The 24,200-nt window shown below is 36.1% G+C and overlaps 1 protein-coding gene across 6 annotated transcripts in view; it reads right to left on the bottom strand.

Moving 5' to 3' along the window:
- Window positions 1-24,200, bottom strand: part of MAPK10 (mitogen-activated protein kinase 10) — a 371,854-nt gene that overhangs the window by 16,140 nt on the left and 331,514 nt on the right. For all 6 annotated transcript variants that reach the window (XM_077142936.1, XM_077142934.1, XM_077142935.1 and 3 more), the window contains exons 12-13: window positions 3,089-3,152; window positions 1,292-1,369 (exon numbers count right to left, since the gene is read on the bottom strand). In XM_077142936.1, coding sequence (XP_076999051.1) covers window positions 1,292-1,369; window positions 3,089-3,152 — 142 coding nt within the window. The remainder of the gene's footprint in view (window positions 1-1,291; window positions 1,370-3,088; window positions 3,153-24,200) is intronic.

Genomic DNA, 24,200 nt, shown 5'->3' with positions numbered 1-24,200 from the left:
TAATTAAAATGAATCAAAAGGACTACTAAATTTGTCCAGCCCCAGCCTGAAATGCTAGGTCATCTTTCACTGGATTCTGATATTTTGGCTTCTTAATGATTAGAGGAGAATATATTCTGGCTATTACAGGAATCCTAAGATAAGGAGACTTTCTGCCTTAGCAGCTGGCAGCTTGAAGCTGGTGGATCCAATCTTTCAGTTCTTTAATCAGCAGCAGAGAGAACATGCAGATAAGTTAGAAGCAGCTGCTGCAGACTTGTCTCAATCTGGATGCTACTACGTAAATGAATGGGGAGAGCAAGGTGAAGACAATTCCACTTCCTTGACCCTTTTTGAGAAAAGGAACAATTTGGGGTACAATTAGATATTTCCATAAATCTGTAAATGAGAAAAACATGCCATGACGGAACTGCAGATGTAACTGTGCATCATAATGGTTGTGGGTGCAAATTATTTAAAACGTAGTGTCAGTGTGAATAATTGATTAATTCATCCTACATCTTTGTTCCTGAGACAACTTAAAGTGCATGGGGAAAAAAATTTTTCAAAGATAGGACACCCAATTACATTTTCCTTTAAACTAATTATTCGCAGACTATACTCTTGTCAGAATGAGCAAGGAGTAGTTTAAAGCTGGAGAAAAGGCATTGCATTTTCAAAAATTGTTCTCTCTTTATATTCAAAGCATAGGTCTTAGGGATGAAATTTATTAACATTGATAATTAGTGTTAGAAAACTATTCCAAGTAATCTTAAAGCACATTATTAGGATCAGCAAAAATATGTATATGTACAAATGTGTGTTAAATTCTCTAGGTGTTAAAAGCTAAAACTGTAAAATTTTCCATGCTGATTTTAATTGGAAAATTGGCCAGTGCTTCAACTACTGTCATATTAACTTTGAAAAGAGTAAAAACATTTGGAATGAATGAGAAAAGAGATGGTGGCTGGAGGAATTCCTGACCTCCGCATTGATTTGGCAATACAGTTGGCATTATGGCTCTGCATTTCAAGTTGGGACAGTTACCCTTTAACCAGCCTACTTTACCATTTCTTCAGGATTCATTACTGTCTTAAAATAAGTTCTAAAGGAATTTTTGTGCTAAGTCATCATAGTCAGAATGAATGCCACACTAAAGATCAAAAGGAATAAAGCTAAAATCATTATAGGGAAATAGTCACATGATATTAGTTCATTCTCTATAAGCAAAGCTATTGGCTGCAACCCTTCCTCAAAGGCCAAGAAAAATATACAAATATTAGTTGTTCAGTTATTCACCGAGAGTGAGTACCTGAAGGAGAAGGCTGTCCTTTTACTACACCATTTTTAGTCTTTTCTTCGGAATTCATTACTTCTTTGTAGATAAGTTCTGTAAAAGACAGTTATCCGTGTTATATACATATATATATATATAAACAACATCTTCTCCTTACTCCACAGAGAATTTCATTAGTTAAACCTGAATAAGAACTTTTCGGTGGAGTGGAGAAAAAAATCAGTTGGGATTCCTTTCTCTTCTATTTCCTCATTTTCTTACAATTAGCATAAAGCCTGGCACAAAGTAGGTGCTCAGTAAAATAGGTGGAAAAAGAAATGTAAAGATGAATGATGAATGTAGATTTTGCTTGTTTTAGGACATTCTTAGGCAGTTTACATTACCTTTTAATGATCTTTAATGGCTCAGTTTTGAACACCCATTTTCTTTTTTTTTTTTCATTCCCTAACAGATGCACAAATTATCATGATTTTATTGCCAATCCTTGCAATTTTCTATCTTTTACTTCATTTGTTCTCCAGACTCAGTCTCAGATTTGTAAGCCTAAACTTGACTAAAACCCAACACCATAAAAAATCATTTTATTCATTTCCAAACTGACATCCCTTTTTTACTTTCTCACTGCTAGAGTTAAATTGAATGTCTTCAGTTCTTCCTTTTTTACCTTCATTAACTGAAATTATGCAGTCCTGTCCATTCTTGCTTTGTGATGGCTTGCAATTTATACAATCATCATCCTTAAGGTATTTCTGTCTCTAATTTTTCACAACTTAGACCAAGTCCTCCTTAAATGACAGTTATATCACTTTCCTACTCATGAACCCATACAATGCCTTCTTGCCTATATTTAGATCAAGTCAAATCTTTTCCATAATTTAGCATTCTCTTTTACTTGAACCGCCATTTATAAATGCTCACTTTCTCATATTCTCCAGCATGACCCCTCAGCCAGTGGACTCTCTTTATTATCTTTGTAATACCTTTTTGCTCACTTCTCCCTTTTGTTTTTCTTTTATATCCCCTCATCTAGTATTTTCCTCTACTTTTTTTTCCTTCTGTCAATTTCCGTTCATTAATTCCTTCTAGATAGCTCAAAAGTCCTTTCCTTCAGATACGATCTTTCTGTTTCTCATCATTTTTGCCTGATCTTTTTTTTTATTATTTGTATTTTGTTCTCTCACATCTATTCTGCAGGAAGAGGCTGTAGTTATTTATCTCACTCAAGACACGTGTGACTTGTGTTTCCGCTTTGTTTCACCCTCAATCTAATTTTGAACATTCAGTTTGTGTTTTGGAAAGTTTTGCTGAAAACAAAAATGAATTAATGTGTCCATTCATTCTTTTCTTTCTTTAACGGGAAAATAAGCCACTTAGACACACAAATTCTCTATTTAAATTCTCAAGTCATACAAATTCAGTGAATGAATACATGTAGTAAACATTTTTATCTTTTAATGTATGAAACCATATCAGACATAAGTTATTTTAGCAATCACATTATAATTTTCTGTAGAAAAATGGGAAGCTTAATTCTGAAATCCTGAATTATCTTGAAGCTCACCCCACCATATGACACTTTCACAATCAGTACCATTTAAAAGATGTCAATAATTAATTCCTTTCATTCTTGAGCAAATGTTACATTTCTATTAGTATGAAAAGACAGAAGAAGTTTCATAAGCTTTGAAATTGGTCTAAAGGGATAACAATTAGAAAATCATGTCTGTAAAGTGCTTTAAAGGAAAAACCTCAAGGATACTTTCTGAGTTTCAATATAGCAAAAAGTAGAATTTATTTAAGCAGAAGAGTCACCTTTCCATTCTTCGATGGTGTGTTCTCTTTCATCCAACTGTTTGTCATATATCTGAGGTGGAGGCTGCAGAATAAGAACAAATATACTTTGTTTAATAACCACAACTAAACTCTTACATTGCATGACAGTATGTTGCTATTCACCAATTTGGGGGGTAAATACAGTGGTACTGAAATTAAAGTTTCTCCACTTAGTGACGGATTCACTTGTACACCAAAAGCTGCTGCTACCTAAATAAGGCAACAGAACCTAAATCCTGAGAGCTCACTTCCTGACCCTTTCTGATTCAGTATCCATGAAAAAGCAGCTAATGGCTGGTCTTTAAAAAGAAAACAAGACAGTTGATTAGATGGGCCCAGAGCAGCTATTCCTGCATTCTCTTGTCCTGTAATAGAATCCTACTTAAACTATCCCAGATTGATACGACTTCATTACACTTTTTGATGCCGTGCCCATCAAGAAGAGTCTTTAATGCCTCTCAATGAACCACAGTACTAATCTTCCATAGAAAGGAACATTTAAATTAAAAGCATTTTTAAATTTTTCTTGAAGAAGCATAAAACACTAAGATATACAGCTTATGCTCTATATTTAAATAATTTAATGTTGTTGTTTTTCTTCTGAGGGAGATGCTGCCGGCTGCTGTTTGTATATGTAGTAACTGGGTTGCTCAACTTAAATCCCCTGATGGGCTCTTCGTTGGTCCCTCTGTCATGGTCCCAGAATCCCTCTCCCTTTTCAGAATTCAAAATGGCTAGGGACAGATCTGTACAAACCTAGGTGCTTTCCAGAAAGAAGGGTCTCAGACTCTTCCATCTTTTCTTCCTAAGATTTGCAATTGGGGAGATCTGTCATGGACACCTAAAGTAGCTCAAACTTAGGTCAAATGACATAGAAAGGAAAAAAAATGTCTTGGAAAAATAAATCACCATGAAGTAGAGAAAGACAGAGTCAAGGGGCTAAACTGACTAGCACTGGGTTGAGCAAAACTATGGGCTACAAAATTCAAGGGACCATGAGACACAAGACTCTAGAATTTACCCTTGTTTGACACCTCAGAAGCAATGTAGGTTTTTTGTGGTGTGTGTGTGTGTGATTTAACTAAAAGAGTTGCTCCATAAGAGTGATTCAGAACTACAAGAACATGAATCATCTCTTTAAAATAGTGTTTGTAAGAAGGCTTTGGACAAGATCTTCTGGCATTCTGGGAGAAGCTTTGCCAATGAGCAGCACTCTAGAGCCCAGTGGCTTGCTTTATTGCATCTAGTATCTCTGGTAGCCTGAATCATGAATGATGGTAAGATGTGGCCATAACTTCAAAGACTAAGTAGTTCTCATCCGCTTAAGAAAATTCTCACTAAAGGGAGGTTGGGCTATGAGCCACTAGAGGCAGTACTTACTCATGGTGGCTGGTGATGGGTGTGCTGGCCTCATAAAGGAGGTTTGGACTGGGTAGGCTGCTATCCTCTACACTTAACTTTCTATAGTCTGTCCTGCCATGATGGGACAGCATTATACCCTACAGAAGCAGCTGGATGTGAAAATAGAAGGCTTTGCCCAGTTGTGTGGGGGGAGCTCTCTTCACTTAGCATAATACTGAACCATGGACTTGAAAGAAAAGTAGGATGGAGCCAGACATTCCCTTAGCACTTGTGACAGTTGCTGGGCAGAAAGAAGGCTTTATTTAGTCCAGTTCCTACCTTCAGACATGACCAGGTGAGTAGCCTCTCTCTAAGAAGCTGTCAACAAAACAGGACCCCTTCCCTCCATCACAATACCAGTGAGAAGACAGGAACGTGAGAGTTTGGGGTGATCTGGCACTGCACTAAGAATCTGACCTGAGGCATGACTTTCCACCCCAAATTATAAAGGATTCCCAAATTGTAGGAATAACTTTATTTAATGACAGAATGGGTACAATGAAGTTATTTTTGAAAATTTGTTGAACTGTCATTGAAATTGGCTAATGCAAACCCAGACCCTGGTTATGTAAAGATGCTTTGCCAAGTGGCAGATTTTCTGTTTTGTCTCTTCCTGAGCATGTGTGCCATTGTGGTTAGGTCCTGGTCCAAACGGGCTTTTGTCCAGGACCCCTGCAGGACACAATGTGCACAAGTTCTCAGAGCCTCTCCTACCCCCAGCTCTGTGTGCTGCTGGCACCTCTTCCTTCTTCTAACAATAGACCGGCTTGGGATCCTATGTGGCTGGCTTCTACGTGTAGTGGATTTTTCCATTCAAGTTTGAAAATTGAACGTGGCTCAAGAGTACAGTCTCTGCCAAAGTTCACAAATGCCATTTTCTCTTTGCGGCAAAGCTATTTTGAGAGAGGTTTCCTTGGAGCTTTGGAATACAGCTGTTGCTGATGTATAAAACACAAAGTACATAGACTCTAACCACAAACAGACTACAAAGAGAGAAAGCAAAGTGCTGAATCCAAGATTTTTCCTTTCAATAAACCGAGAGGGCTGCTTTAAATAAACTTGCATTGTAGTTATGGTTGAAAGAGTTCTGCAAATGGGCTATATGTTCAGTTTTCTTTTGAAGAGGGGATGCAAATGTTACCTGCAGTGGAAGAGTGCATTCATTTAAATATGTCTTCCACATGACAATACAAAACAATAACCAAACAATAGTCTAAAGATAGCACCATCATATTCAAAAGCGCCCACATTCAAACACGTATGCTTGGACAGCAATGGTTAGCATGTATGGCCCACAAAGTTCCCTGCTTCCAATGCTAAAGAGAATTTGGTGCTTTTTACTCAGTTTATCCCTTTTCTTATCTTCTTAAATAAGAAGGAGGAGTAGGGATGGAGATATGCCCTAGAAATGTTTATTGAGAGGGCATTTTAGGGGAGTTGAGCAAATCAGGACAATGTGGGAGGTGAGAAAACTAAGGACGACAGAAAATTCAGGACAATACATGGAGGTCACTGAGGCTTGTGACTAGGATCCCTTTGAATAGTCTCCAAGAGACTGAGGATTCCCTCTCTTGGTTTTGAAGATTGGGAGTCTACTTCCTTGTTTACAATTTTTGCCAGCAACAAAACCCTAAATACATAGGGATTGTGCGAACAATAATGTAATATGAATTGAACGTATTTTATATTGGTTGTATTGTATATTAACTTGTAGATTGGTTCAATTGAATGAGATAAAGGTCATTGTAAGTTAGTAATGATTCAAATGCATTTATTCATCAATTAGAATCATTAGTTCAGTATAGGTCTTTAGGTACCGAGTATGTTCTAGATTATATCAGAAATTGAGATTTCAAAACTGAATACTATGAGTGCTGGCTTCTAGAAGTTCACAGTTTGATGAGAGTAAGACTGATACAAACAGATAATTAATATACAATATGATAAAGGATAGATATATATAGATGGCATATGAGAACAAGTGGCTAAGCCTTTCCAAAGCCTGGCTTTGGCTTCCTGGAGTAGATGACATCTGCACTAGTTGAGTGAGCAAAGACGTATGTGATGTAGTCATGATAAAAAGGGAATAAGAAACAGATGGTGGCAGGAGAAGGGCACATCACGAGCAAAGATGGAGAGGAAACAGAGCAGTGTTCGTGGTGATAGTAGGGGTGGAATGTGTGTGCTAGTATGTTTCTCTGTTGTGCTTCTCTGCACGTGAAAAGGGAACTGGAAGCAGTTCTGTGATGATGAAATATAATATATATGGTGAGAAGTGATGGAAGAGCTGTACCTAGAGAAGTAGACGGGTCAGGCAAAGGCCTTGGGTGTCATCATGAACTTCAGACTTCTTCCTGATGGGGAAGGTAAACTACTGAAGAAGGTTAGAGAATAGCATGGCCAAATCTATGGCTGGACTGAAGGAAGGTATGATGAAGAGCAGAAAGAAGAGTGAGGGGGTTATTGCATAACTCAGGAAATACTTCTTATCCCTGAGCTGAGGCAGGAAAGGTAAGGATGGATAGAAGATACAGATTCAGGAAAATTTTAAAATAAAATGAGTAGAATTTAGTTTCCAATTGAATTTTGGATGAAGGAGAAGGATGGAAGAATGACTCCCGTATTTCTAAGTTGGGTATCGAGGCAGGTGGTGATGTTGGTAGAGACACCTAAAGAGAGAATGGAAAAGAGAAAACAGATTGGTAAAGAGATAAGCCTAAAAGCTGTGTGGGTAGAGATGTCTATTTGAGAAATAAGTACATGATATGAAATTTAGAGGAATGCTATTGGTTGTATATATAAATTTGAGAATATCAGCGAGAGGTCTTTGTTGAAATGATGACAGTGGGTTAGGCCACCCAGTGAGGATACGTAGGTAAGAAGAGTGAAGGGTGAAAGCGAACTCCTGTCAGACACCAAGCTTTCAAGTTTAAACAGAGGAAGAGGATCCCACTATGAAAAAAAAAAAAAGAATAAAAACAAAAGGAACATTTAGAGAAATACAAAGGAAATAAGGATATTGTAATGTTATGGGTAGCAAGTGAGCAGAAAGGTTCAAAAAGAGGAAATAATTGATATTTTTTGTACATGGAACAAACGAAGCTTTTGTATTTGAAGACATCAGGAAGGCATGATACAAAGCGCAACTTTTAACCCTTCAAAAGATTTCCCAACTTCAAAAGTTGTACCATACCCAGAAAGATCCAGATAGAACCCTAAGACATTACTATGAGACACCACCTAAAAAACTGGAACTACAGTAAACATATCCTCAACACCAAAGTGGATATTGAATATGAATAAGGTGAAAAGGAACTACAGAGCAGGTTGTGATGCTGCATAAAGACAGTTAAGTGTTGTTGGAACTGTTTAAATTAAGAACACTATTCTCTAAGGGAAGTCAATTTTTTTTCCTGAGAATCCACCATATGTTAGGCTCTTTATACCGTAATTCTCAGAGTCAGAAAACTAAGTTCCAAAGAAGTATATGTATATCTTGAAGTCACCCAGTTAATTAATGGTGAAGTTTAGATTAAAACCCAGTTTAGGAAATAATCCAAAGCAACTGGTAATAGAACTGAATTCAACATACGAGGCAATAACTCATAAAGGAAATATATTGGTAAAATAAGAAATAGAAACACAAGTCCAGAGGGTGAGCATATGTCCCAGTTTGTTGAAAATAGTCTCAGGTTAGGCTTATTGTCCTTGTAGGTATCCGTAGCCCTCACTCCACTCACTCCCATAAGTATTGGCTTTGGAGGATAGATTATGCAGTCACCCTATATAGCAGTGTTGCAGCATGGCATATTAGAGACCTAAACTCTACAGCATAACATAAGAATGGGGGAAACAATGGAAATGCAGCATTTTTCTATCACTAGAGTCACAACAATTGCAGCTACTCCCTTCACTGCCCTATCTAAGATATCGGGTCAGCATGTCCTTCTATTTTTACTATTTTTAGGAATATAGCGCTCGACTACAAAATATAGCTTTTGGCAGAGAGAACATAAAAGAATACAATTATGCATAATAATCTGAGATCGAAGAATGTAGATTCTTTTGGTATTCTATGGTGTTTTTGCTGCTTGGACATGTTTTCTTAATAAGATAACCAGTATCTGTTCAAATTCTTATTTGATTCTCCCAAGGTAAAAGTTGCTTTCTTTTGTGACTTCATTTTATGTCGTATATTTAAATATTACTTCCTCACTGTATAAAATTTGTGAATTTATTCTTTCCTCAATCTTCAAGTTAATCCTTATATCAACAGCCTCACCGAATGTTAGCGAAGAAAGTGAGTTCAGAGATTATCTAGTCCCATCCTTTCTCAATTTACAAATGAAATATAGCAACTTAAAAAACATAAATTGCTTTCTTATGTCCATGATCATAGAGTTAATTAGTGGTAGAGTTAGGAACAAAATGTATAGTCCCTTATGAGAAAAGATGGAATGAAGGAATTTTTATGGGTTCAGAAAATGTTAAACTGGATATTCAATACATACAAAAGATTTTCATTAATGACAAATAAACTGCTACTCTGACTTCTGTTCCAATTTTCTGTCAGTCTGTGTACGTTGCTAGATCTGGCAACTATCACACAGCCAGTTATCAATTTTTTTACCCTGTGTGGTTTTTGTCAAAATATCATGAACAATACCAAGACCTATATTCATGAATCTCAAAAGGGATGAGAGACAGAAATGAGAAGTGCAAGTTGCACAAAGTTATTCCTTTAATCCATTTTTGAGCCCTGAATTAACATTTTTCCATATCTGTCGTGCTCTGTATCATCTGACAACCCCCAAGTAGATGGTGCTTGTCTTCTCCATAAGGTATGTTTTTTTTTTCAAGTTTTTCTCTATGTGTTTTGTTGCCATGTTGAAGACACCAATGAGAGTTTTGGATAGCATTGCCCTTCAGTGTCTGTTTTCTCTATAAATTCAGCGGCTGAATGAACGTAAATGATATGATGTCCAATGAAATATGCTGTTTTTAATTATTAATTTTGAAAACTTGATTGTTGCCAAAAGATGCATTTTTTACTGCAATACCTTAACCAAGAAGGGTAATCATTAGCACAAAATTAGACTAGAAAAAGTCATTTAAGGAAATATGCAAACTTTGATTTTATATTTCCTTGAAACGGTAGATATGTAATAAGTTCTCCAAAAAAAAATTTTTTTGTGATGAAGAGAATGGCTTAAAATTCTAACCTTTTGTTTGGAAAATAAAAATTTAGATAGACTAATTCTTATACAGCTCTAAATGATATGTACTTTTATTTTATTTTATGTTATTTGCTTGGCTAGTGGCCCAGTTTAGTATTTTCTAAAACCTTATATACACTGTAGCGCCAAGAACAGTTATTTATTCACGATGGGACTCAATTTTTGCTTAATAAATAATCTTAACAACAATTTACCAAATTAATGAAACTATAATGGCAATATGCACTATTACCAAGAGAATCGCTAACTGAAGTTCTTCTCTGAGTTGCATAGTTTCCCTGCATTGTGACTTTACTATGCAGCAAACGATGATCTGGTTTCTAATTAACAAAAATTTCACTGCCTTCTAAAAGTAGACCAAGGACAATTTGGAGTACACAAATTCATGATTTTAAAAATTGCTTTGGTGAGCTTTAGGAACTATATTTTTTGTGCTCTTGAAATGAAATTAAACCACTTAATACTACAGAAGAAATGCATAACTTTTAAAAGTATGATGAGTTGAAAGTACTACACTAGAAGAAAAATAAAGTTAATAAAATGCATCTCTGGAAACAAATCTGATTAATCTGCCTTTCCTAAATTGTCTTACATTGGTCCCTAGAAGGAGGACCTGAGAAGGGGCTTTTTGTGCCAGTGATCATTTGAAGGAGTATTCTCAGGGGCTTCTTGTGAGGGGGGAAGAAAATTAGATAGGGAGGCATGGATGGCACAAAAGAGTTAGTGACCTTAACAAGAGCAGTTTCATGTAGATGTTCAGACAGCCCGCTCATTAAAGAGTAAGTGTAAGGTAAGAAATTAAGAGCATGAGATTGGATAACTCTTGATAAGTTTTGTTTTGGAGGCTCTGAAGAATTAATAAGCATTGATAAATTGGATATAAAGGGGGCTGAGGGAGGAGTATAGAATGACCCCCCCACCCACCCACCCAGGGACTTAGATTCAGTCATCTGGACAGAAAGTAGTGAGTGCCATGAATTGAAAGGTGTAATGTGGTGGAAGGAAGGAGAAGGTAGGGGATGGACCCAGTTCAATATTCAACACCTTAATCTTGAGATGCCCATTTAAATTCCAGTTGTGTTAAATAAGAGGTTGCATTTATAAACCTGAAAACTCAGGACAGTTAAATGGGACAATGCATAAATTTAAGAATCATTTATGGTAACTAAAATGGAAGCTGTGGCCAAAGATAAGATACCCAGGGAAAAAGAAAATAGGGATATAAAGGAGAGAACTCCTGGAATATACAATTTAAAGGAAGAAGAAACAACTCTGATCCAGCAAGGGAGACTGGAGAGAGTAGGAGTGCTGTTATTAAATCAGGGTGGAAAGGTATCAAGAAGGAGAGTGTTTGCAGCTCATTCAAATGGCACATATCCATGAGATACCAATTTTCTGTGGATTTGGCACTAGCAGGCCACTGTTGGTCTTAGATACTGTTGAAAGCAGTATCTAAGCTTAAGGAGTGACTTGAAGATGAAAGTGTGAGTAAACAAAGACTGATTTTTTTGCAGAAACTTGGTTATAAAGATGGAATGTACTTGCATTGCTAACAGCAGTTTAGTAAAAAATGTTAGATTGATTTGTTCTTTAAGATAAAAGAGGCTGAGGCATATTTATTTGCATTAAGTGAAAACTGTAGAATAGGAAGTGCACAGGGAAAGAAGAGGTTCATATGCAGAAAAGAAAGACCACAAAAAGAAGAGTGTTTCATCCTGGGTTTTTCTGTACCTTGTGTGGCTGACTTCATCACAGCATTACCATTTTCATCATCTTCATTATCCCTAGACCTATTCATTTAAAATTGACTTTCATATGTTATCTCATTTAGTACTGATGATAACCCTCCTCTTATAGGTTTACTACTGAAGCACATAGAGATTAAATAACTTATTTATAACAGGCAGAGGCAGTATCTTAATCCAAAACTATCTGAATACAAAAGCTACACTGTGTTTTTTTCACCCAACTGTATTTTATAATACAGTTCCTGCTCATTTAACTTGTTGAAATAAGGACATTGAAAAGTTTTATTAAGCAAACAATGCAGCAGAGAACAGCAGGAAAATAAGTCAATGCTGTCTCTAGCTGGAGGAACCCTTAAAAATGCTATTAATTAGTACGATAGATGCAAATGTTCTTGTCCACTCAATAGAAGGCTGGAATGCGCACTGCATTGGGATGCTGCCACCTCGTGGGCGGAAAAAGAAGGAATTATTACTTAAAATGTACTTAAGTACTTTAGTGTGTATGTGTGAGTTCATCATTTTCATCAAATTTTCTTGCCAACTACGACTGAACATCAAAAATCATCTGAGGGCTTTAAAAATACTGATGACTGGTTCTCAGCCCCAGAGATTCTGATTTAATAGGGCTAGGTGCAGACTGGACACTGAGATATTTTAAAGCACGCCAGGTGATTATAATATCCAGCCAAGATGAACAACTCTGTTCATTACACAGTAAGCAAAAGCAGATTTTTGTCATTTGCCTTAGCACGTTTTATTTGTATAGATGCAAGCAAAAATATTCTAGAAATAGTGATTTTCTCTCAATCTTTAATGATGCACGTTTCTTGGTAGAATAAAATTATTTCTAAACAAAATTCATCGTGTAGCATAATTTTAAAGAACAGGACTGGGTAGAGTTTGAGAATTCTAATCAAAGTGGACACAAGGTTCGTATCTTTTAGCCAAGATCGTCTGTAGGCCAAGTGAGCAAGGGGACTGCCAGAACCTCCTGAATAAGTCACTGGTTTCCAAAAAGAAACAACGGAATGAGCACTGGATTCAGAGAACTCTTGACTCGGACATTGGTAAGATGAGTGACCTTGAGGAAGTCAGTTTATTTACCCTCAAGTCTTTAAGGGTAAAATGAGGAAGTTGAGTTAGCTGTGCTTTAAAATAGTTTCCAACTCCAAAATGTTATTTGCAAAGAAGGAGATTCTATATCAAATTAGTAACAAATAGATACACATGTGTCTAAAGTATCTGGAAAGAGTTTCATATAGTGCTTTATTCAAATTGAAACTAATTCCAAGTGTATAACAAATATCATTCCAGGTAATTCAACAAACTCTCCTGAGAAGTTCCAATGTCAAAGCAACGTATTCTAATGTGTTATATGGAATAAGGTGTTATGGGAAAGTACTAATGGTGTTTGGAGATATTATAGCACTAAGTGACCAAAGGAACCTTTGAAAGCTAGTAATGTGAATTTTACTTATAATATAAACTGAGTGCAATTAGAAAGCCTAATTAAATAATACTTCACTGTTTCACAAGGAAGTTAAATTCAGTTTTCCTTATTTTTCATTCTATTCTGTGGTTCACTCAGGTATTAGATCATACATTTACTAGCATTATACCATTAAAAAATTAATCACGCCTTAAAAATGAAAATTCTCCTTACCATTCCCTGGAAATTAAAGTTTTCTATGGCTCTTTAATGGCATAGCCTCAGTAATTGCACTACCAATCACTCAGTGCCTAAGTCATAAATCTTTCTTTTTTCATTCATTTAACACATATTTATTAACTAACCCCTATATGTTAGTCATTTTAGCATTCTACTTCCATAAAACTTTAAACCTAATTATTTAAAACTCATGTTGATTGTTAGCTTCTAAACATCTCTTGAATCTTCTATCCATCTCTACTGACTTATCATAACTCAAGTTACCATTAGTTTTACCTATGTTATCGCAGCTTTATTCCCCTGCCTTCCATATTCCTTTCTTCTACTCCAGTTCCTCTTTTCAGAGTGACCTTCTGAAAGTTCAACTCTGATAGTGTTATTCTTCCACTTGTAAATCTTGAATGTCTTCCCTTCATCCTTAAGGTAGAATCTGTGCTTCCATAACAATGCTTTGACAACCCTTCCTTACCTGGTCCCTGCTCACCACCCTAAAATTATTTCTCACCCTTCTCCATTTAGTCACCCCAAAAGATATGCAGTTCTCCCTATACTCTTTCAACCTTGGGATTTTTGCACATACTCTTTCTTCTGCCTGCAATGTTCTTTCTCTATGTCCTTCTGCATTCGAATAACTCATACTTACTCTTCATGTTTCTATTCAGATGTTAATTTCTCCAAGGAGCCTTCTCTAACCCACATTGTTGAATTGCATCATTTTTATGGCCTTCCATTGCACCACAAGCTTAAAATTTGGACTACTTAGCACTCAATATTTACTTATTGCCTTCCCCACTAGACTGTGGGGAGAAAGATTAGAGGGTAGACCGTGTCTATCACTATTTGTAGTACATAGAAGATATTAAATAGATACGAACACCCAAATGAATTAATGAATAATGGTTGTCTCAAAAAATATGCTATCTATGAACTTGGAAAAACGTGTCAGTTAAAAAGATGAAATAAATGATAAATTGTTTGACATTATTTAAATAATTTAAAATAGCAATCAAGTAGATTCCAGCATTAACTATACATATATTAGCCACATAATCTTGGTCAAGTCACTCACTCATTCACCAAATATTATGTGACTTCTAAGTACCAGACAGTGTTCTAGGTATTTGGGATAAAGCAGTGCCCCCAAGAGTCAATGTCTTTCTCCTTATGGAGTTCAATTCTGATAATTCAGACAGACAATACAAAGATGTATATAATGTCAGCCAGTGATAATGTACAGAAAATAAGCTGGTTAAGAGTTTTCTAGGTAGTAGGGTGCTAGTCAAGATAGGATGACCAAGAAAGGCTTCTTTGAGCAGATAATATGTGAGCAGAGATTTGAATGAAGTATAGGAGGGAGCCAGGTAGATACCTGGAGGAAGAGCGTGTTCCAGTCATAAGAAAAGTAGCAGAAAGGTCCTGGAGAAGAAGCTTACTTGGCACACTAAAGAGTCTGTTCCAATGCATGGGAGCTGAGTGACTTAGGGGGAACACAGGAAATGAAGTCAGTAGGGTAGGCAGGGGCCAGGCAGAGGCCAGTAGAGTAATGTTTTCCAAACTTGAAAATCAAATTGTGGGTAGGATGAGAGAGAAAATACCAGTCTGAAGTTTTTGCTTTGGTACATGTGTATATATGTGTTCATGCATGTTGGCTTTCAAAGTAAAATGTCTTACAATGTCTTATGGTAACAAAACTTGGAATAACATGGAGCCCTTGCAAGTTAGGTGAGGCCTTAGATTTTTCTTATAAATATGAGAAGCCACTGAAGAGTTATTAGCTGAGGAACTATGTGATCTGTCTCATATTTTAAAAGAAAAACTCTAGGAACTCTGGAGAATAAACTACAGAGGACAAGAGTGGAGTTGGGAGATCAGTTAGACACTATTACATGATCCCAGGTAGAGGTGAGATTTGTGTGGGTCAGGGATTGAGAAGTAGCCAGAGTTAGGATATGTTTAGAGGATATGGTCAGTAAGAATTGTTGAAGATACTCACCATTTTTTAATGTGTGGGGCTTAAATAAGATTGGATATGTGAAAGGATTTTATAAACACAGAGAAGTACAAAGCACAGCACAGTTGAGTTCAATTTGAATAACATTTATTAACATATACTGCATCACCTACTACACTCGTGGTTCCCTGCACTAAGGGATAAAGTCAAACTCCTGCTCCCAAGAAGATGCTTTTAAAGCAGTGGAGTTGGGGAAGATATTCATCAAAACAGATAATATCAGCATAGTGTGTGATACTACAGTGGCATGCAAAAGAATCTAAAGGAAAACTAGTAACAAAATTCAAAGAAGTAGCAGCTCTGTTGCAATGCTTTCCATGGGCAAAAAGAGAACATCAACCTCAACCCTCTCTTATAGCACAGAGAGAATAAAAAGGGAGCTAGAAAAAAGTTCTGGGCCAAAAAAGCAACACATCGCAGACAGATATTGCTGAGTTAGCCTATCCGGGCCACTTGCCATTTACACCTTGGTCCTGTAATCACATGACAGAAGCAAAATAAGCTGGGGAAGAAGGATATTCAGCACTCTTATATTGGTAATATGAATCAATAATGATTCATCCTGGAGACATTAACCACAGAAAACCACACTCCTCCAGTTAACAGAAATGAGAATCCCCAGGATATGTATCCACAGTGAATACAGAAACAGTTACAGGATTAAAAACTTTTATTAAGGAAAATTAATTTGTCTTTACTGTTTCTATAGGAATAATACTGTATTTTAACTTAAAATTTAATATTTTTTCAACTCCAAATGACATGTATTTGTTTTGCATTACGAATCGCCCCCCCCCGCCCACTTCCTAGCACTGATCTCTCTGAAATATGTATATATATATATATATATATATATATATATATATATATTTTGCATGGCCAGGCAGTGGAAATCGAACCTAGGTCTCCAGCATGGCAAGCGAGAACTCTGCCACAGAACTACCATCACCCACCCATCTCTGAAATATTTTTGACCATGACATAAAGGTTCTGGATTAATGAAATCTTTCACTCAGGTGTAAACAATGCTGTTAATCCAGTAATAACTGCCCCTTCTGCCTGTCCCTTGGTTTCAATACACTTGGCGCATTATATAAGCATTGTGGACTATGTAAGCCATTTTTACCTAAGAAATGTTTATCAGAAATAAGTGGCTGTATTATTATTATAAATTCATTTCTATTCTAAATTTCTTAGGTAAATAAATTTTACAAAATCTCCTTTGTGAAGCAAAATATACCCCTTAAGGGGCATCATGTGATAATGAAAGGGCACTAGATTTTTTGCTGTGGGATCATGTAAAAGTCATTTTAAAATTCTGTAAAAAGGGTGTAATGATAGCCAAAGGTAGTGGTAGAGTTTCTTTTGGCTGTGGCAATGGAGAATAGGAGCAGTGGCGTGCTGGGAAGTTTAAATAAAACAATCAATATGAAAGTGATCCATACCTTTCATTAATTGAGCTACTATTTCTGAGTGTATACCACATAGTTAAGTAGGTGATATAAAATGGGACAAAACCCTTTTCCTCAAGTTGCTCCAAGAATATTAATTTCTAAGGTATGTGTGCTGGGGAAGGGTTGGTCCTGAGAGACCAGGTAGGGGGACAGAATCACCCGAGGGTGAGCGATTTCCACTTAATAATTTCCGCACAAGAATCTGTCATACTTTACATACCATATCAAGAATCATTGCCATAATGGACCACAGTAAATCACTGCCATTTGTCCCTCGGGTATGCTGAGGGTTGAGAAGCAAAGGTTTTGTGTTTACAAACACAAACACAGGGAGCTATGAACTAATGTATAAGACATTACCATTGCCCATGATTTTCCCTCTAATGAATATGTCACATATAGGAGACTTTCTTACAACAGACCATAGCTCTGTTTATTTAGTCATGAAATACTCTAAGTGGTAATTTAAAAAGAAAGCAATTCTAATTGAGATTTTGTGTCAATGTGATAAAAATAAATGGCATTTGTATTTCTCTATGTCACACAGATTGAAACTGTTAGGTATAAACTAATTCAATTATATCCATCAGTCTAAAAGCCTCCCTTTGATAATAATATCAAATGGTTTCAAAGTTTATAGAGCACTTACACATAGAGTACATTCTTTTGTCTCTTAAAGCTTTGTTAGATATGGTGTTTCATGGATAAAGAAAACTAGTTCTGACAATCACACCACTACCATATCTCTGAATCTGTCCTTTTGGGTTTTTTCATGTTCTTTGCCATCACTGATGTCAACGTTATTATCATCTCTTATTTCAAGTACTTCAATAGCTTCCTTAGTGGTCTTTCACTAATAGCCATCATCTCATGGGTCAGAATGATCTGCCTAAAACACAAATCTCATGTAAACTCAAGGCTAAAAATCCTACTGTCACCCCCTCACTGTCCTCAGCATGAGTACTCCCTTGAAATTATGTAAAGATGCATCTTGATCTGGTCCCTATCTCCTCTCCAAATGCATGTCTCCCCACTACCTTCCTTGATTACAGGTCCTCAGGGGTGCCCACTCTCTCTTTTCTCCTGGCCTTCAAACAGGCTGCTGCTGTGTCTAGAAAACAAGGCCTTTCATTCTAAACATTTTCCATTTGGCTAATTCCTGCCCAGCTCGATGGTCTCAGTTGAGACTTTCCTCCTCCCGAAAGCCATCTCTGTCTTCTAAAGAATAGGCTATACATTATTCCTCTGTCCTTCTGTAGCACCCTGTGCTTCCCTTATCACAGAATTTACCAGCGTGGCAGTGATTTCTTGATTGTTTGAATCAACTCAGCTATATCCTAAGATACTAAGTGGCAAAAAAATGAGGACTTTTTATTAGTACAATTAATGACTCCTCAATGGTGCATGTATAATTGAAGCACAATAAAAATTTAAGGAGTGAATAAGATAGAACTGGCCTTGAGTCCTGGTCTTCTAATGTTGACCCTGAGTGTTTGCCAACGTGCTCGGCTGTTTTTCTGTCATGACCTTGGCTCCCCACTCAACAGCTCTTGCTCTTCTCCCATTCCAGAGAACTGCTCAGTTTGGGGAAGTTAGATTCTATGCTACAATATGTTAAATCTACACAATGCAATACAAGGTTTTTGCATTTATTATAGCTGAGCCTCCTATTCATAGGACAGTTACTCATGACTTGAGAACTTATGTGAATGCGTGTGTGTGTGTGTGTGTAAGAATTCTGGCTAGGAATACACTTTTATTTTGGATTAAGCAGGAATCACAAAGAAATGGAGCAGGAAAAGTAAGCAAGGCAGCTTTGGCAAAAGAAGTGGTGACCGGTGCTGCAATATGAAAACAACATTCTGTCATGAAACAAAGCTACCGAAAGGGCTTTCTGATGAACTCAGTTCGGAATAATAGCATCTTAGAGAAGAAATCTCAAGAAAAGGTGTGTGAGGTATAGCTGTTTTATCCCTTACTTCTTTCTTAGGAACATGAAAGGCCTTTAGTTTTTAAAAAGTACATAAAGATGTAAATCAGGTTCTCTCTAAAATTAGGAGTTGTGGTGACTTTCTTCCAGTTATCAATAAAAAGTATGATTTATAAACAATAGATTACGTTTTACATGACAGTGTGGGCCAATATTCCAAAAATGACCCTGGGAGTCTCATATTAAATCTGAAGCAAGTTATGGAGGCAGTTTTTATCATTCTTATGGCCATCTTGCCATTAGAAAGAGACATAATAATTTTATTATACTACATACTCTGTGAAAGACCATAAACTTTTAATAGACTTATAAAAAGGGAGTTATAACCTTTTCAATATTCTGTATCGTTAGATGAATCCATTCTACCTTCTCCTCACATATAACGGATACCTTAAGGGCCTAAGCAACAATTCCATATCTTGAAGGAAATTGTTCAGATCTAGCTTTCCCCCTGAATCTCAAGGTCACCATGATTTAGTACTCAGAAATACTTCCTGTCTTGCACTTTTTCAGATTCCACAGCTCCTCAATATTTCTAGTCTATATACTTTTGATCTTAAGTAGAGTTCTCATGACAAGCTGACTGCATCTCCATAATTTACATTTGAGGCTAAAAAAGTAAAAATAAGCTTCCTGCAGTGTAAAACATTATGTGTTTTCACCTAAGACCTACTCATTCTCGGCATCATTAAAGATTATACTTTTAAATAATTTTTTTCTCTCTCCTAGAATATGAAACTTCTCAATTTACCTCCTAACCTTGATGTCATAACAAAACCTAAGCAAAACTCCTGAAACAAGATGGTTGATCATTTAATCCTGTGGTCTTCTCCTTGTATAGTGAAGAAATCTGCCTTTTTGTGTTTTTGTTGTTGTGCATTTGCTCACTTTTTCCTTCTAAGGAACACATAATATAATCCTCTTATTAGAAAATGGACAAAGATCTTTGCAGACAAACAAAACAGAGAAATCCAGTGCAAACGAAGTATGTCTCTAATCATGAGAAACAAAGAAGCAAACTACAAAGCAAGTTGGACTTGTTTTTCACATGAAAACTGCGTGAGCGCTGCATTACAGAACAATGCAACCGTAGAACGATAAATCAATCTGCCAACTGAATCCTTGAAAACTGCACACCGTAAGAAAAGAACAAGCCATTAAAAAAAATAGAGCAAAGGAAAAGAAAGTAAGATCTTTTCATGCAAATAAAAAATTACTCCATGAAAATAAGTTGAGATTTTCTGAGAAGTGAGTTAAATCTCCTGGCTATGTCCAAAGCTGTGAACCAACTTGAACAGTAAATTATCAGTACTTTTCACCTCTGTTTTGACAGAAAAGTCAAAACTTTTTCTGCTAGATTAGTGCTTCTTGAATTTTAGGAATTTAATTTGAAGGTAAAAGGCCCTAACAAATATGATAAAAACCTATAGACTTTATCCCCAGGATAATATACACAAAAAATTGTTGGCATATAATTTCAGGGTGCATTTCACAAACCCTCAGAAACTTATCCAAGGAACCCCAGGGGTTGTTGAATTCCAGAATGATAAGGTCCAGCTGTATATTATAAGTCCTAAGGCTAGGAAATGTTTCCCTCCTTTGTTACGTCTTGCTTCAGTGCAGTGCTCAGCATAGCACAGGGATTTGATAAGCATTTATGATGTTGAATTGCACAGAGTTGGTATGCACATAATTCTGGATTATATAAAAGGAGAAGATATAACATCAAAAAATTCATTATGCAATTAAACCTCAATGAAAGAAAATGCTACAAGTAGCAAACCAGAGCAGTTTAAGAACTTAAACTGTGCTCCTCACCAAATAAGTATTACTGCTGCAAATAGAACTGAGGTGGTCTTAAATTACAAGATTTATATATTATAATTTACATGAAGGCCTTGCAGAACACAACTTCCCCTCTGCAGAGATGCCAATTTCCTTAACAATAAAGATCCTGTCCTGAAAACACAATGACAGGTGGATGGGTAGGAGTGCATTACAGCTGCCCTTGACTTAAACAAAGTTAACAGGAAAGTACTTTATAATTGACACAAATTTCAACTATAATTTGATTATTCTAGCAACATTGCAGGTAGGCAAACAAAGAAGGAATGCAAATTACCAAATATATCATGTTTCCCGGAAATTAGTCAATTTTATGAGCTCTGCTTATCTAGAGATAAAAACTAGAGATCCTCTTTTCTAGCTTACTCTTATTCTTTTTTCCTATTTTAATTTTTCTTAATATAAGAAAACTCATTGCAAAGCACCTTACAGGTCCCAACAGTGACTTCTTTGCTCATCTCTTAGGAGCAGCTCTAAAAGGCAAAAACATTACCTGTTTTTTCCCCCATAGTTTATGAACTACATTTCTTTGAAGCATTTGAGACAGATTTTGCAATTGGATAACCTCTTTTTAAAAAAAAAAAAAACATATTAAGGAAATAAAATGCATATGCACAATTGTCTGTAACCATGAATTTTGGATTTCACAATAATTAGGCCATCACCTAGGAATGAAGAAACAAAAATCATAAGTTTAGATGAACCTTCTGACGGGCCTTTCAGAGAACACCTGTTATGGAACATTCTAGGGAAAGAATTTCTGCCCTGTACTTTTACTCGAAAGAATTCTCCTTCCTGTTCTATCTGAGTGATTAACAATGTTCATTGCTTAGAAGACTCCAGATAATAAATGGGTAAAGTGTCTATAGTCCCCAAAACACTAATCTATCAATGAACTACTCAGTTTTTGATATTCAAGAACTTTATATGGTCAATGGATTCTGAATATCCCACTGATTTGAAATCAAGACATTTTCCTTCAGTAGAGCAGCTCTCTAAAATTAGGGACAAATAAACTTAGCATTTGGATGAAATACATATTCTGTTTATAAGTCATGTCGGGAAAGGGGCCCCTAAAAGCAGGTGTTTAAATCTATCTAAAATAAACATTTTGACAAACTCCCACCAATATAATTCAAGGCATCAAAACAGTCCACATACGATTCAAAAGATATCTTCACTTTAACAGCTGAGGCACTGGGCATGTGAAATGTAATGAAGTTATATTTTCTCTTGAAGGCAATTAGTAAATTGCTCACATTTTGCTGCTGAAAGAATACATTAGCATGAACAGATGGAAATTTAGAATACCTCAAATGGCAGATATTAGAAATTGAAGACATTGATCTAACTTTTACCAAACAAGTGAGAACCACAAAATATGAATTGCTTTTCCTATAATTAAGCACATAATTAGACTGCATCAAATTCATATCCATTGTAGCTCATGTTTCTTCCTAATTTCTCCACCTTCATGCATTCTGAGTCTTCTAACAAACCTACTTAAAGTTCAGCTCCACACTAAAATGGCCATCATGACAGATAGATGGCACTAAATGAGTTTTCAAATTAATTCTGTCAAGGTGTCATATTAGCTTGTTCACAGTTTGATGTATGCCGCAATAATAAGAAATCATAAGACTCAAAGAGGTAGTCTTCGTGATAGGACAGATGGAGAGAACAGCTGAGAGAGGGATTCAGCCAGTTTATTAACTCTATGTAAGTAGAACAAATCATTTTCAAAAGAATTTCTAGGAACATTTATTTTTGAAAACAACTGAAATGATGGCAATTTCAGAAAGAAGAGAAGAGATTTTTTTCACATTAGAACATCACTTAACCTCTTTGTCTTTCCAACTCCTGAAAATACAAGGTCACCTGTGACCTTCATAGACATTATAGACCAAATCAGGGATTTGGGAAATATTTAGACTGAGTATTAAGTTTAAAACATGAAAAATGCTGTAGCATACTATGGAAATGAAATCACTAGCATTAAATATCTTAGGTACCATTCTTGACTATTCTTTTGCTCACTCTAAAATGGATTAGTTTGTCCTAGTTGTGAAAATATTTAAGGGAAATTAAATGTAATTTTCATTTGATAATCTTAAAATGCTAGAAAGGCTCTCAGAAATCCATTTGAGAATAATTACCTTCATAAAAGTTCCAATTAGGACTTCCTTGAGAAAACTCAATTAATGTATTTTATCAAATTTAATGATATGCCTAGAGAAAAAAGTTCTTAATCAGTTTTCCAAATTGAAATCCAAGAAAATAAACACAATTCAGAGGATGTAAAAAGAATAAAGGGGATTTTTTCTTTTTACTTCCTAAGAAGTAAACAACTATCAAACAAGTAACAAGACTACTAGTAAATTCCAAAGTCATTCAAGGTGGGAGAAATAGATACTGTGTAGTTTACTTTCTTTTAATGAAAAGCAACAGGTTTTTTTCTACATTTGAAATATTAAGAGAAACTAGTTTTCCTATTATTGTGTAAAATAGGGTTTCTCCTCCTTAAAAATACAATTTTTTTGAACTTCTACCAAAGAAACCTTTAATAACTAAAGTTTTGCAGATTTTACATATTTAGACATTTGACAGGCCTTTTCTATACCTGAAAGTTGTAATTAAATGTAACATTATAGGCTTCATAGGCAAATTGGCATAATAAGGCAAAAAAAAAGTCTATTAACGACTTTAAGCACATGTCTGTATCCTGTGGAAGAAATCAGGAAACAAAAACGCAGTTTCTGAGTTTCAGATTAGATCATTATTTAGAAACTGGCTTGAGGACATGCCTTAACCTTTTGATGTTACTCACTGTGCCAGTTTAAAGCTATAACGTACCCCAGAAAGACCACATTGTTTGTAATCCTTATCCTATCTCACAGGGTCAGCCGTTTCTTTTAATCCTGATTCAATATTCTAAGTAAAACTTTTGATTAGACTATGTTTCTGGAGATGTGGTGCACCCAGTAGTGATTAGATGGATGTGCGACTCCACCCATTCCAGGTCGGTCCTGACTCATTTACTGGAATCTTTTAAAAGAGGAAACATTTTGGAGAGAGTTCAGAGCAGAGCTGACATAGATGCCAACACTTGGAGAACAGAGACACAGATGTTTGGAGATGCTTGGAGCCCAGCAGACATTGCCATGTGCCCTCCCATGAGATGTTAAGAAAGACAGAACCTGGAGAAAGCCAAGGAAAGCCAAGAGATGACAGTCAGCTCAGGGGAAGTAAAGTGAGGAACCCCCACAGGAACAGAGGCTGAAAGGAACAGAGCCCAGGAGCAAGGAACCAGAAGATGCACGTGACCTCCCACGTGACAGAGGTGCTCCTGACCCATTGGTCTTCCTTGAATTAAAGTATCCGTCTTTGGATGCCTTAGTTTGAACATTTTTATAGGCTTAGAACTATAAACTTGCAACTTATTAAGCCCCCTTTTAAAGAGCCATTTCATTTCTGGTATATTGCATTCCAGTGGCCTAACAAACTAATACACTCACCAAAGGGAAATGCCAGTTACAAAAACTTTAATCCCTTTCTTACCTGTAAAGAGGGCATTTTCATTTATAACTCATATAAAGCATGTCTTCTTTTAAATACTTCATATTTAGCCCACCAGTCCTCAGACTCACTAGTTTAATGAAGAGATTATAAACTACTTGTATCAAGTATATGTGTATTTTAGTCTGTGGTTTATTTACAAAAAGTGGACAACTAGTGG

Source organism: Tamandua tetradactyla, chromosome 24, assembly GCF_023851605.1.
Source record: "Tamandua tetradactyla isolate mTamTet1 chromosome 24, mTamTet1.pri, whole genome shotgun sequence".
NCBI lineage: Eukaryota > Metazoa > Chordata > Mammalia > Pilosa > Myrmecophagidae > Tamandua > Tamandua tetradactyla.
This window is presented reverse-complemented; position numbering and strand designations above follow the sequence as displayed.